This window comes from Conger conger, chromosome 6 (genome assembly GCF_963514075.1).
Source record: "Conger conger chromosome 6, fConCon1.1, whole genome shotgun sequence".
NCBI classification, from domain to species: domain Eukaryota; kingdom Metazoa; phylum Chordata; class Actinopteri; order Anguilliformes; family Congridae; genus Conger; species Conger conger.
The window spans coordinates 37428528-37442935 of NC_083765.1; the positions used below are offsets into that span (position 1 = coordinate 37428528).

Sequence of the window (14408 nt, forward strand, 5' to 3'; positions counted from 1 at the left end):
GTATAAGACGGGTTTCCAGTGAAGCTTCTCATAGAAGTACACCCAAACTGTTGTTTTTATAGTTTAGAATCTCACACTCACACACACCATTATCCCTCCGGTTAGCGGAAGTCACATCACCTGTACTATTTTAAGTTAACAAAAACCAAAACAAAATCGGTACAAAAAACATCCAATCACATAACTTTTTATTCTACAAAAATAAAATGAGGAGAAAAAATGTCACAGACACAGACTGAGAGAGAGAGAGAATGATTCAATCAGTATTATTATTTTAACATTATTCATTGTGATATAATGATTTTGCATATTATTTATATGTATGCATTTACATTTGTATTTAATGCCAATAAAGCCATTTTGATTAGAATTTGAGAGAGGGAGAGAGAGTGAGGGAGAGAGAGAGGGGGAGAGAGAGGGAGGGAGAGAGAGAGAGGGAGAGAGAGGGAGAGCGAGAGAGTGAGAGAAAGGGGGGCATTCCTCACTGTAGCCTGGGGGTGAAAAACACCCCAGCGCCATCTCACCCTCTCTCGCCCCGCCAGGAGAGAGCGTCTGGACTGGAGACGGGTGAAACGAGGGGAGAGTAACGGTCTCGCGGCTGACGGCTCTGTTCTGGCCCTGATAACAGTTGGCCTGTCTGCTGTCACACAAACCATTTATAAGAACCGTCACTGGCGAAGGAAAGCATGAAAAATTCAGGAAGATAAAAAAACACAACTTGATAAAAGTAACTCCTAACCGAAATCATTTACATTAGTACGAGGGAGATATTGGGAACCTTAGCAACATCGTAAAAACATAAAGAAAACGGTTCCCGCACAAACATGCACGCACAGCTACAACATACATCCTCTCTTTTTATCAGTCATAGTTATTAAAGTTTACCCAGTTTCTGGGTATTACAGTAGCTATATTAGATCACATATTCTGAGTGCTTCCTTGATTATTTGCGCCAGGTTCCTTGTGGTAACTAGGTCAGATCATTAGGAGATGACAAGGCCCAGAACATCAAGATACAGTCAGTACATAAAGCCCAGAAAAGCCACAAAATGACTTTCCTTGCAGACTGAATTGGCTAAAGCCAAATAAAAAACAAGCAAACTAAAGCTTACTAATGTTTTTCTAATGTGGAAACTGAAAATATTGATTCATGTGCACTGTCTCTGATAAATAAAATAAATAACAAAAAGATAATCCAATCCACAATGTAAAAAACTGAGCAGATGCTGGGCTATGCTATTATACCCAAGGAGTCCAAGGCAACAAGTCACAGCTAGGCTAGTGTGGAGTTAGGCTGCCCAGGTGACCTTGGGTTACTGCCATATCAGCGCCCTCTAGCTGCTCACCAGATGTTTGGGTTGCCAGTTGTGAACTCTTGCCGTGCTAGTTCTCCTGTAGTCTGTCATGGCTGATGCAACATTAGCACGGCCTATCTACTCACAGGGTGTACGGATTAGCAGTCATATCTGACGGACAGTCCTCTCGTAGTATATTGTGGATTTATAGTGTGGAATGATGACACCCCTTGTCATCACGAAGGCAGGTAGCATAAGTATAATGGCGAGGGAACACGGCTTGTAACGCAAAGGTCATGGATTCAATTCCCAGCTGTAGTGCTGCCGTTGTACCCTTGAGCAAGGAGAGTAAATTCTATCACCTAATTCAAAATACCCAGCTGAATAAATGTATAGACTGTATGTATAACTAACTAATGTAGGTCACTCTGGATAAACCATCTGCAAAATGTGAAAAGGAAGTGGTGGTGTATAGGCATGGAACAATCAGTTGGTTTATAGGCTACTGTACATGATGACATGTTATGTATATACAAGATATTTATACAGTATGTATGATATATAAGATGAAACATGAAAAGAAGTGTTGTGCAGAAATATTTCAACTTGCAATTCTCAGGAACAGAAAAAAACTGCACCTTAGTCCATTATTTATAAGCACAGCATTATGGTTAAATCAAACTGTATTAATCACTGAGCTATAAAGCAATGATATTTATATATGGATACATACTTACATATGAATATCTTTAGAAGAATATAGATTTAATACTTCCAGATACTCAGAACAAATGAGATGGTATTTTTCAAAAATACCATGTAAATTTGTCATTTCTGCATGGAAAAATCAATCCGCAGCAATAAGAAGCTATGAATGAGCAGTTAGATCTTATCTGCTGAAAAAAGAGATTTGAATAACGCTCTTCCAAAGAAATGCCGTTCTCTCATTTTCAACCAAACAATACAGAGTACTGCAGTTGAACTCACTGACCCAGGGGTTTCCAAAACACAATTCTAAAACCAGTTGACCTGTGTAAAATAACCAGACCCGAGAGTTCTGTCGTAGTAAAGAACACAGATCTTGAGGTTTGCTCCTAGAACAAAGGATTGGCATGATTCAAAGTACCAAAGATATTATTGTTTTTCCTGTTATTTCTCTCTGCCGCTTTTCCAGTTTCGGGCATAACCGTCCAGTTAATTTGTACGAATCTTGGCAGGATCATAGAGGGTCACTCCAAACGGCCAAGAAACAAAGATGACACCGATTGGCCAAAAGGTGGCGCTATAGCAATCAATTGAAATCAAATCTAAAATTTCCCTCGGGATGAATAAAGTATCTATCTATCTATCTATCTATCTATCTGAAATAGCAACCATTTGAACAGACATATCTCTTGCTCTACTTGAGCTACAGTCATGAAATCACAACAATCACTACAATATGCCCCTCCTCACAAGGAACAATGTTGCTTCAAAGACCCATAACTTCCACCAACCAGTTTCATTATAATTTTTTGAAAAACAGTTAAAATCCAACTCCTCCTAGAAAATTTGCCGAATCTGCATGAAACATGGGATATGTAATCTCTGGACCAATATCAAAAAACGTTATGCGGGAATTGTTGCATAGTCAAAAGATAGCCAAAGGACAGGCCAATACATTTTTGTGGATGTGGCCAATTTTACTAAAACAGCAATATTTTTACTTTCTTCAATCCTAACAACATTTGGTCTACATGTACAAACCTAGATTCTGTGGAAACCTTCCAAATGTGGCGCCACTGGGCCTATAGTTGGCACTGTAATCATCAAAAATGTCTAAATGCCTCCATCTCTTGAACCATTTGGCCAACCATGTTGAAATTGTACTCTATCTGTGCCAAAGTCCCTAAGAGTCTGTCGAAGGAAGAAAAGAGATCTCAAAAAACATGGCTTCCATCAGCCAATCAAAAATCAGCTGCCATTTGACAGGCTTAGCAATGGCGGGTCATTATCAATCTTGGTGGGTATATTGACCTCTACACTTGCAACGACTGTGTAAAATTTGAAATCAGCCATTAGGGGGCGCTATAGCAAATATACAGGATTCAAAGAGTGTATCATTGGTTGTGATTAGTGGATAATGATAAACCTCGTTTGAAGTAAGTCCTCCCACCGAACAACTATAAGCATCATACTATAAGCTACAATAAGCATCATTGCCAGCCACCCACCTACCGACAACAACATTGGTCTTGAAAATAATCTATGTCCTGACATGCAATAATAATCAAAAAGATTTTGACTGGCCACTGATGGGGGCAGTATGAAGCCCATATGTGCTGGACCCCCGGTTTGCTGCTTGAACATCATTCATTCAAAATGCTAGGCCTATCTGCTCTGCCTGGGTAGGCTACCTTCTTGTAGCCCTGTTTTTCAAGTGAGCAGCTTGTGATAGTGTGTTATAAGGGTTTCATCACTGTGTCAAACTAGAAAGGTAGAGGCTCACAGTAGTCACAACTAGGTTTGACTGACTGATTGGTGCCGCACCATAATTTCTATGCCAAAAACTCCACAGATGGAGAAAGGGTTGGTTCATCACCACCGCACTGGCACTGTGACATTTTTCCACACCGAGAATATCCCCAACCGTCAATGGGGCTCCTCGGAATGCACTTTAGCAACACAAACGATTTAACATGCAAGTGCGGCTTCTGCAACCCCCCGCAATTTAATATAATCAACCCACCAAGCCCGGTAAATAATAATATTGCGTTATTACCCGCCTTATTATGTTTGTTATTATCGTAGCGTTAATAACTGGGGCGGATTAGGAGAGGGGGAAAGTGCTGGGAAGACAGAATTCTGCACACGGTCGGCCGCGTTCCTGCGCTTATCCCGGGAGAGACCGGGCGGGAGGCGCGATCGTGGGTCCGGGAGCTCCAGGGATTACTGCGACGCCCATTTGCATATCGGAATTTTAAGCAGAGAGAATATATCAAACCCTCCAGCCAGCAAGGTCATTTTGAAGATAATTTTTTTTTTCTCTTCATAATTTATTTTGCATATCATGCAGCGGGACACAGTGCAGATTAAAAGCCGCTTCGCCGTATCAAACCGCTCCTGACACCAGCGCCCTGCCTCAGCTTCTCTCCGCATTCCAACACCCCCACCCCCACCCCATTATCAAAATATTATACAGACACATGCTGCAATTAGAAACACTAATGTCATCGGAATACTGCCGTACAGTAATCATTCACAATTATAATGGAATATCCCGTTTCAGCTCCACCCAATGTAGTCTAGGTTTTTTTTTTTTTTTTCGGTAATTCCACAACAAGGAGTAATGAAAATGATGGCATGCAAAACTGTCACAATTGAAGACCCGGTTTCTTAACAGACAAACTACGCGAAAAAAATATAATTAAATAAAAGCAAAAATGTGAAAAAACGCTGGTCTGTGTAAAATAATACATCTTTCTCCATTCTTCCCCACGGCCTTCGGCTTTTCTGCCTCAGAGCTCCTAATCGATGTGTTTGCATGCAGGCATTTTAGGCAATAAAGTCTTGAGTTACAGAACTGACCACAGAGTAATGTCACCTTAAGAAACTGCTGTACTCTATTTAAATCAAAGAAAATCCATTTTTCATGTTCATGTTGTACAATCATAATTTAATTATTAATGTATTCTTATATCGGAATCAGAATTGTATACTTATTTTATTTATTAAATTAAATCAGAGTTTTATTTTTACGATTATTATGATTATTATTATTATTATTATTATTATTCATAGTAGTTGTAGTAACAAGCTCTAAGAATAATACACTTGGGCCGCATTAAACAGGATGAGGCTGACTGCAAGAAGCCAACTATCTTTTATTTTTTTCTACAGGCGGTCATTACTAATTCTGACTTCCAAGGAGAAACTGAGTCAACTGCACAGAATTCCGCACATACCCTTCTCTTTACGTAGCCTTGGAAGTCTGGAAGGAAGAACCGCAGGTCAAAACAATGGATGATCAAATTTTTAATCTGCTTCCAATAACTATTTAAAGCAAAAGCTTCCTGTGAGTTACAAACTAAGTATGCTTGAAAATGATCACACAGGTTTTTAACCATTTAGACAATTACTATCGTTAGTTTTCAAATCACACATGGTCTGTACAGGGATATTATGAACAATATGAGCACTAGTTGTGGATTTACATAAAAAGAAAAATATTCAACAAATTGATGGAAATTAAAAAGAACTTTCTCATCCACCTTGAGACCCCCAAGTAGCAATCACTTGAGACTCAGGCTAATTGAGTAGTAAATTAGGGATGTTCTGGTGGATCTGGTGACAGTGTGGTGCCAGCAGTGTGAATAGGTATAAGAGAAGAGGACCATACAGCAATTGGTGTCACATTTCTGCTCAATCCGCCAAATAAAGAAAATCTAAAATAACTAAACTGAAGGGAAATTCCGTTACTGTGAGAAATTCATGCACGCGTGAAATGTAAGAAAGAGCCCAACAAATCCCTTTCCATACAAGCAAATGTTCCCCACCCAGTGGCTTGTGGGAAATAACTGATAGGGAAGAGGATTACTAAACCAATGTATGAACAAGAGCACGTCCACCCCGACTCTACTCCTGACTCTCAGAAAAAACAAGGGGAAGGCCTGTGTGCGTGTGTGTGTGTGTGTGTGTGTGTGTGTGTGTGTGTGTGTGAGAAACTGTGTGTGCGGTTGCTTGGTTGGGGGGGCCAGGGTGATGGAGAGACGGCGAGGCGAGGAGTTGGGGGTGGGGTGGGGGGGGGGGGGGGGTGGGGGGTCTTGATGATAACAGAAAAATTCAGACCGGTCAAAGTTTCCCTTTTGCCAATCACACTCCTGATAAAGACAGAGCCTGCTCCAGTACTGATAGAAGGGCTATCTCCCTCTCTCTCTTTCCCTCTCCCTCCCTCTCTCTCCCTCTCTCTCTCCCTCCCTCTCTCTCTCTCTCACTCTCTCCCTCCCTCTCTCTCCTTTCTGCAGTTAGTTTGGAAGGAAAAGCTAATCACACTGACAACACAGTGCTGCTGTCAACCACTAACCAGCGACCACAGAGCAATTAATATTAATGTTAATATCACACTGTCCCAGCTGACAGAGAATGATAATGAAACATACTGAACGTGATGAATTACAATATGCACACAGTTGCACATGTGTACACACACACACGCACACACTCTTTCTTTCTTACACTTGCACACATATGCATACCGTACATTCAATCACACCTGCACACAGACACAGACATATATAGTCTCTCTTTTCACTCACTCACATACTTTTAGGGTATTTACACCCATATCTGTTGATCCATGAATTACAGCCCTATTTATACACAGCCCTCCCATTTTAGGGGAGTAAAAGTAATGGGACATATTAACATAGTTTGGAATAAAGTCGTCATATTTACTACTTTGCATGCAATGACTGCCTGAAATCAGCAGCCCTAAGACATCACCATCTTGCTGAAGCTCCACCAGGCCTATACTGTAGCCATTTTCAGTTCAGTTGTATTATGTCTTCAACCTAGTCTTCAGTGAGTGAAACTCATTCCATTGGATTCAGAGTGTGTGACAGACTTGACCAGTCAAGAACAATCCACTTGTTGGCCCTTTTAGCAGTATGTTTGGGGTTGAGGTCAGAATTAATCCTGCTGCTGCTGATGTCAGTGACATCATCAATTAAGCCAAGTAAGCCAGTTCCAGCAGCATACTGTACATGCCCAAGCCATAGCACTGCCTCCACCATGCTTCACAGAGGGGAGAAGCTTTGGATCATGAGCATTTCCTTTCTTTCTCCACAGTTTCCTCTTTCCATCAGGTTAATCCGTCCAGAGTTTGTTCCAGACTGTTACATAAGCTTTGTAGTACATGTAATGTAATGTAATACATGTAGCTTTGTAGGTTTTTTTTTGTTGAAAACTCTAACCTGGCCATTCTGTTCTTGAGGCTTACCAGGGGATTGCTGGTGTAGACTAACTCTACTGGTAGTCTTTGACACATCTACACATACATCCAGGAGAGTGAATTGTTCAGAACACAGTTGAAAGAGGTTTTTCTCCACAATTGCAATTATTCTTCGGTCATACACAACAGTCGTTTTCCGTGTTCTACCAGATTTTTTGCCATTGCTAATCTCACCTGTGCATTCTTGCATCCTATGAATGCGTTAAACATTCAATTGCGACACACAAAATGCTTTGGCAACGTTTTGGATCGATGTATTCTGGCTTTACTGCCATTGACACTTCTTTGTCTACTTCTACAGCAGAATCAACTCTCGGCCTTTTGTTACCTTCCTTCTGCATGACCTAGTGATGCAACAACACACAGCTGGTCAAGAAATAGTTCACCTGATACGGAAATAAATACCCTGAAGTTTAAGCTGACAGTCTGAAATTTTATCCTCATATCCATCGTTTCATCTCAAATCCAATGTGCTGGAGTAGAGGGACAAAAGTGTGTACATACATTTTCCCACACACACACACACACACACACACACACACACACACACAGGGAGCAGCCCCAGTCATTTGCCGTAGTGTTAAGGCCTATCCACAGCAAGTACGATAATGATATGATGATAACTATAAATAGGTTGTTTTAAAAATCTCAAGTGGATGGCGAAAACACTGACAGCCAATCAAAATCCGACAGAATTTACAGAGCGTCACGTGCACATGGCAGATGACATGGCCAAGAAACAGAACAAATTTACAGAACGTCATCGTTCAGCGGTGTGGACGCACACATCGTTATGGTTATCATTTGTGGTGTGGATGGGCCTTCAGTTTGTTAATATGTCTGCGATGCCATGGATTCCGTACTGATACATGCCCTTCTACGGTCCCGTGAGGACCTGCCTCTTGTGTGGAAGAAGGGCGAGGCGGGTTGGGAGAGTATTCACCTGGACCGGCCCACTGTGGCTCTGCCTCTTCCTCATCTTCATCTTCCTCAGCGCTCTGTCCTGGGCCCTGCTCCTCTTCCTCGTCATCCGGTGCGCTAGGCGAATCTTCTGTCCTCGGCTCTGTGGGTACAAGGTCGTCATGGCAACATGAGCTCAGTTACCCCCCCCCCCAAAAGGTTTCTCAGTATGACTGCCAATATCATCAGGGGTGAGTTCACAGAGTCAATCACTATTGACTGATTTACAGAAAATTAAACAAAATTATTAAGCTATTCTTCATTATCATACAATCCAAAATGTTTGTATTTTTCTATACATTTCTATGCAAGTACATATGTTACATATGCATGTTCATGCTTGTCTTACCTAAGCATGTATGCAGGTAAACCTGTATGCGTGTGAACGATTATACGTGTAAAGCATGTATTTGTGTGAACACATATGAGCATGTGCGAGAACACCCTTCCACTGTGCTCTACGTTACTAACAGTGACCAATCAGATCTCACACTGGAGGACATCCTCAGTACAGGGACCAAAGAAGCCCAGCCCTACTACTTCACTGATGGCTGCTAAAGGGCCATCGAATATCTCTGACAATACAGCAGCTGTGAAACTGCACTGAAAAGTGATTCTGCACCTTGTTAATTTGGCGCAATGTATCCACTTCATGTTAATCAATTAGAGAAATACAGGCAACCCCACTAAGTCATTTTTCTGTGGCTCTGGGTTAACGCAGGGAGCATTACCACCCCTGTGCTTGCTTCCCTTCACTGACTGCCAATTAGGTACATCATTATTTTTAAAAATTCTCACTATTACACACGGGGCTTTACATGGGGAAGCTCCTGACTATATACAGTAGCCAAGCTGCTGTCTGCTTACACCAGTGTGAGGACCCTGGGGACTGCTGGTCACCCCGAGGGCGTGACTTAAATTGAAGGGAGACTGTGCTTTCACTGTTCTTGCCGCTAGACAGTCCACCTCTTGCCATAAAACTGTCTGACTCCACTGGCACTTTTAAGAAACTTTTGAAAACACATTTTACTCCCTTGATTTCCCTGATTATTGATGCGGTTGCCATTCCTTGTTGTTCTTTTATCAGTACGATTTATTTATTTATTTTTTAATTATTATCTTTGTATTGTATCTTGTGTTTTCTGTTTTATCCTGTTTGTTGATGTTTTGTGTTTTTTTGTATTTCATTGTAAAGCACTTCGTAACCATTGGTTTAGAAAGGCGCTACATGAATAAAGTATTACTTATTCATGTATATGAATATTTTCCCTTTTGCCCCGATATTTTCCACCCTCAATCCCTCCCCCATCACCCCACCTGCACAGCGCTCGCACAAAGGGCATGTTTACCTGCTCTCGCCCCGATGAACAAGCGATAGCCGCCCGATCAATACCTGCCATAAAAGGTCCGTCCGCGTGACTCCATTAGCGTTAGCGTTATTAATGTCACAGATGGAAGATCGGATCAGCATCTTCAAATAAATCACCTCCCCCCCTTCCACACACACCCTTCCCACAACCACACCCCCCCTCCAAAACATACACACACTCCCTCCTGTGGGTGAGTGAGCAGTCCCATTATTTCAGCTATAAATCACGGTGAATGGCAGATTGATTTTTATCCCAGGCGTGGGGCTGAGGGAGGGACCGGGAACGGCAGTTATTGCATTTAATATTATCAGCGGTAGCTATCTCCCCTCTAATCTGAGTGCTGATGGCAGGTATCAGGACGGGTAACTTCTCAGAACTTCCTCCGTCACACCTGAAGGGCAAAGTCTCCCATCAAGCCCTGACTCATAGCACACACACACACACACACACACACGCACACACACTGAATGCTCCGTTCAAAAATAAATTTGCTATCTTTAACTTCTCCTTTTCTGTCTCAAAAACCACCCCCAATATTGATTAATTGGACTGATCTAAGCTCCTTAGGATATGATACATAGAGTAATCCAAGTCCCAGTTAGGAGGGAGGGCATTCACCGCAGGACCAAGTCCCATCAAGGTTGTGCCCCAGTTTGAATTTCCCATGTTTTTGGGTTTGTACTGTGCAACCACTGACTACCACCTGCGTCCCCTATTAGATGAGTGCAATAGCGTTTGCTATCTCCTGAGCTCTGTGGTGTGGGGATGCTCTTTGTCTGGTCGGGGAAGCAGTTGCACAAAGCGGACACAGAGGGGCGCATTCTCCCTCCAAACTGACACGGCAAGCTACCTTGGGTCAAAGGGTCACAGGGCAGGACAAAAAAACTCCAGATAACAGCAACAGGCAATGTCCAGTGTGCTTGTGTGTGTGTATGTGTGTGTGTGTGTGAATATAAGCAGTTGAGAATGATAGCGTGCTGACTATGCATGTAATGTATTCTGTGTGTATGTGTGTGTATGTATGCGTGTATGCGTAGGACAACATGAAAAGTAGTGTGTAGAGCATGTGCATCCCTGGACATGAGCATTTGGAGTGTGCCTATGTGTGTAAGTGTGCATATATGTGTATAGGTTTGTGTAGGTGTGCATATGTGTGTAAGTGTGTAGGTGTGTAAGTGTGTATGTGCGCATATGTGTGCCTATGTGTGTAAGTGTGCATATATGTGTATAGGTTTGTGTAGGTGTGCATATGTGTGTAAAGTGTGTACGTGTGTAGGTGTGTATGTGTGTATGTCTGCATATGTGCGTATATGTGTGCATATGTGTGTATGTGCGCTTATGTGTGTATATGTGTGTATGTGCGTATATGTGTGCATATGTGTGTATGTGCGTATATGTGTGCATATGTGGGTATGTGCGCATATGTGTGTATATGTGTGTATGTGCGTATATGTGTGTATATGTGTGTATGTACGTATATGTGTGCATATGTGTGTATGTGCGTATATGTGTGCATATGTGTGTATTTGGGCCCATGCAGGCGAGCGGTTGTGACTTAGGCTAGGCCGTTTCTCTGAGTGTCTGAATGGGCGTTCCTCTATTATCAGTTATGGCCTGTTTCTCTCTCCCAGATGGTGGATAAGAGTCCTGCCTGTATGAGCCAGCAGGGTCCTGATAAAGACCTTGGTATTGATCCCGGGCTGAGAGAGCAGGTTCCTCAAACAGAGCTGATTTATGGGTCCCTGATAACTGCTAGCATCCAGCCACCGAGCCGCGCCAGAGACACAACAATATGGTGACGTGTCACCACTCTCCTCACTGCCATGGGAGGAAATGGCCGGCAAACTCACCTGTCTGCGCTCTTATACACACACACACACACACACACACACACACACACGCACACACACACGCACACACACACACACACACATGCACACACAAACATGCACACACGCGTGCGCACACACGCGCATACGTACACACAAGTACACAAACACATGCACACACACACACACGTGCACACACACATGCACACACGCACACACACACGCGCGCACACACACACGCACACATGCACAGGGATGTGGACACCCATACACACGCGCACACACACACGCACACACATGCACAGGCATGTGCACACACACATACAAACACACACACACAAATGCACATAAACACACACAGGCATGTCCATACACACACACACATGCACATATATTTCAGCAAAAGCACACAAGTAAAGAGAGAACCACATTATTACAAGCACACGCTCACACACAGTGCTACTAAAACACACACTCACTCAGTGTCCCTCTCTTTCACATACACACACACACACACACACACACACACACAGGAGGCTAATCTCTAATCTGGTCCCGATTAGCACCTGACAGAATTTCCATGCGTTTATCAACCCCAGCCAACGAACAGACGCTTATCACCCCAGCCCCAAATTTCACAAGAGCTGGAATTTTCAAGATTAAAAAAGAAAAACAGAAATCTGAAAACTCCACAGAAACGACTCGGAGCCCACGGACCTGGCCAAGCTCGGAGACAGACTGGGATGAGAACAGGGAGCTGGCCAGGGGTGGGGGCTGGTCGGTGGTGGGTGTGCGGCGGGTGGCGGGTGGTACAAGTCATTAATTGAGGTTGAGTTCCTAGGGGTAGGGGTGGGTGTTAAACAAGCTTCTTATTTCCTCTTAAAAACATATGCCGTTACCGAAAGGTTCCCACACACACCAGCCCTTTCGATGACCAGCACTTTTAAAACAAGGGGGAGAATCGGTTTGACTGAGGCAGTAATTTGATAAGCAATCGCTCTGGTGGACAGAAAGTATACCGTGCAATGGCCACACTAAATAGTAAAATAGCCACACTAAATATATAAAACATAATTAATATATGAAAACAAAGGTATATGGCATCCTAAACCTAGACATTAGCTCACCCATGAGCTAAACCAAGATCAAATTTGGTCAAACTTTAAAATCGACCAAGGACGACACAAGTGACTGCGTGGTAAATATATAGATGTCTCTACAATGTTACAATCTGCAGCTCAAAAATAAGGATGCTTCTTCAAGATGGAAATTAATTTTAAAGAGGGAATAGTCATTTGGATGTATGAGACCCATATCTGCTTTTAGCCTTTATAGTTCATTTTAACAGATCTGGGTGGAGTTATAAAATGTATCATGATGCTACCTGTACTCATGGTTCTATCTGGCCCCATGCTTTCAATAATAACTAACTATTGTCCAAACACTGACAGTCAGGCAATATCCATGAGCAAAATTATTAACATACTGGCCCTTCTCCTCTGACCTCTCACATTAACAAGGTGTTTCTGTCTGCAAAACTGCTGCTCACTGGATGTTTTTTTCTTTTTTCTCTGCAAACTCTAGAGACTATTGCGTGCAAATACCAGGGGAGATACACAAACAACCATGTCTGCCACTAACAATCATTCCATGGTCAAGTCACTTAGATGACATTTCCTCCCCATTCAACATTTGGGCTGAAAAACAGCTGAAAAACTGAAACTGAAAAACCTCTTGACCATGTCTACATGCTTTTTTTGCCTTGAGTTGCTGTCACATAATTGGCTGATTAAATATTTGAATTAACAAGCTGGTGTAGAGGTCTACCTAATAAAGTGCTCACTGAGTGTATGCAAAAAATGATCAGCACTGTTGTGTTGTGTAACTGGAGCTATGCTGCCTTCTCACAAAACTGGGGTCAGCTGACCAGGTCAGCATGACCCAGTGGTCCTCACTCCTGGTCCTGGAGAGCTGCAGGGTGTGCTGGCTTTTGTTGTTACTCGGCACTTAATTGATCAATAAAAGTTAATTAAATAGTTAACTCAGCTCACCTGGTTTCTTGGGTTCTGAACTGGTTGCTGATATTTAGGCGATGAAACAAAACCAGCACACCCTGCAGCTCCCCAGGACCAGGAGTGAGGACCACTGGTGTGGACCATGTTTGGGTTTGTGCGTATATGTGTGCATGTATGTGTGTCAACCTGCAGTGCACTGAGTGTGTTAGACTTCAGAGGCATGGACATACCCCCTGGAGTGGAGTGGAGAGGAGTCTCACCTTCACTGAACGGCGGGAGACGCGTCGGGCTGGAGTCCTCGCACTCAGCCGAATCTTCCTGGTCCGACGCTCCGCCCTCGTCCCCTGAAAGGCTGAGGTCATCGGGCAGGTTGTCCTCTCCTTCCTCCAGGTCTCCGAGGGAACCTTCAGACCACACATAGAAGGGAACGGCTTCAAAACAGGTCACCTGGCAACCAGGTCACTTGGCAAAAAATTCCCAATGCTCGGTTTGAGGAATGTGCATATTGCCAAACTCTGCTGGGAAATGAGAAAGCAGATTTCTGTTCGAGCTGCGCTGTTGAGGCAGAAAAATTGTAGGATACTGAAGGTGACCACTGAATTACGGTTTGTAGGGAGTTAGAAGGGAATCCGATGCATTCTGTTACAGAAAAATTTACTTCAGATTTAACTCAGCATTCCAGTGTGTTTACTGCACCCCAGTCCACAATAGCCACACACTCATCCTGTGATCCTGGGTAAAGAATTGAGTAAGTCTGAGCAAAATTAGAGCTAACCAAGCTTAAACAGAGCACATTTAGCCAAAAATGTCAAAAGAAGTATAAATGACAAATTCAATAAAAGGCACAGGGGAAATGAAGTACACAACAGGGGAAATTGAGTATATACCATGTTGTAAAGAAAGCATAAAGCACTGTGTAAACCCAGTAAACAGTAACAAACAGTGTGCAC

The 14408-nt window shown here is 42.9% G+C and overlaps 1 protein-coding gene across 1 annotated transcript in view; it reads right to left on the minus strand.

Annotated features, from left to right (window-relative positions):
- zfpm1 (zinc finger protein, FOG family member 1) overlaps nucleotides 1-14408 on the minus strand; it is an 81000-nt gene that overhangs the window by 30237 nt on the left and 36355 nt on the right. The window contains exons 2-3 of the mRNA XM_061244303.1: nucleotides 13719-13862; nucleotides 8228-8347 (exon numbers count right to left, since the gene is read on the minus strand). Of these exons, the coding sequence (XP_061100287.1) occupies nucleotides 8228-8347; nucleotides 13719-13862 (264 nt within the window). The remainder of the gene's footprint in view (nucleotides 1-8227; nucleotides 8348-13718; nucleotides 13863-14408) is intronic.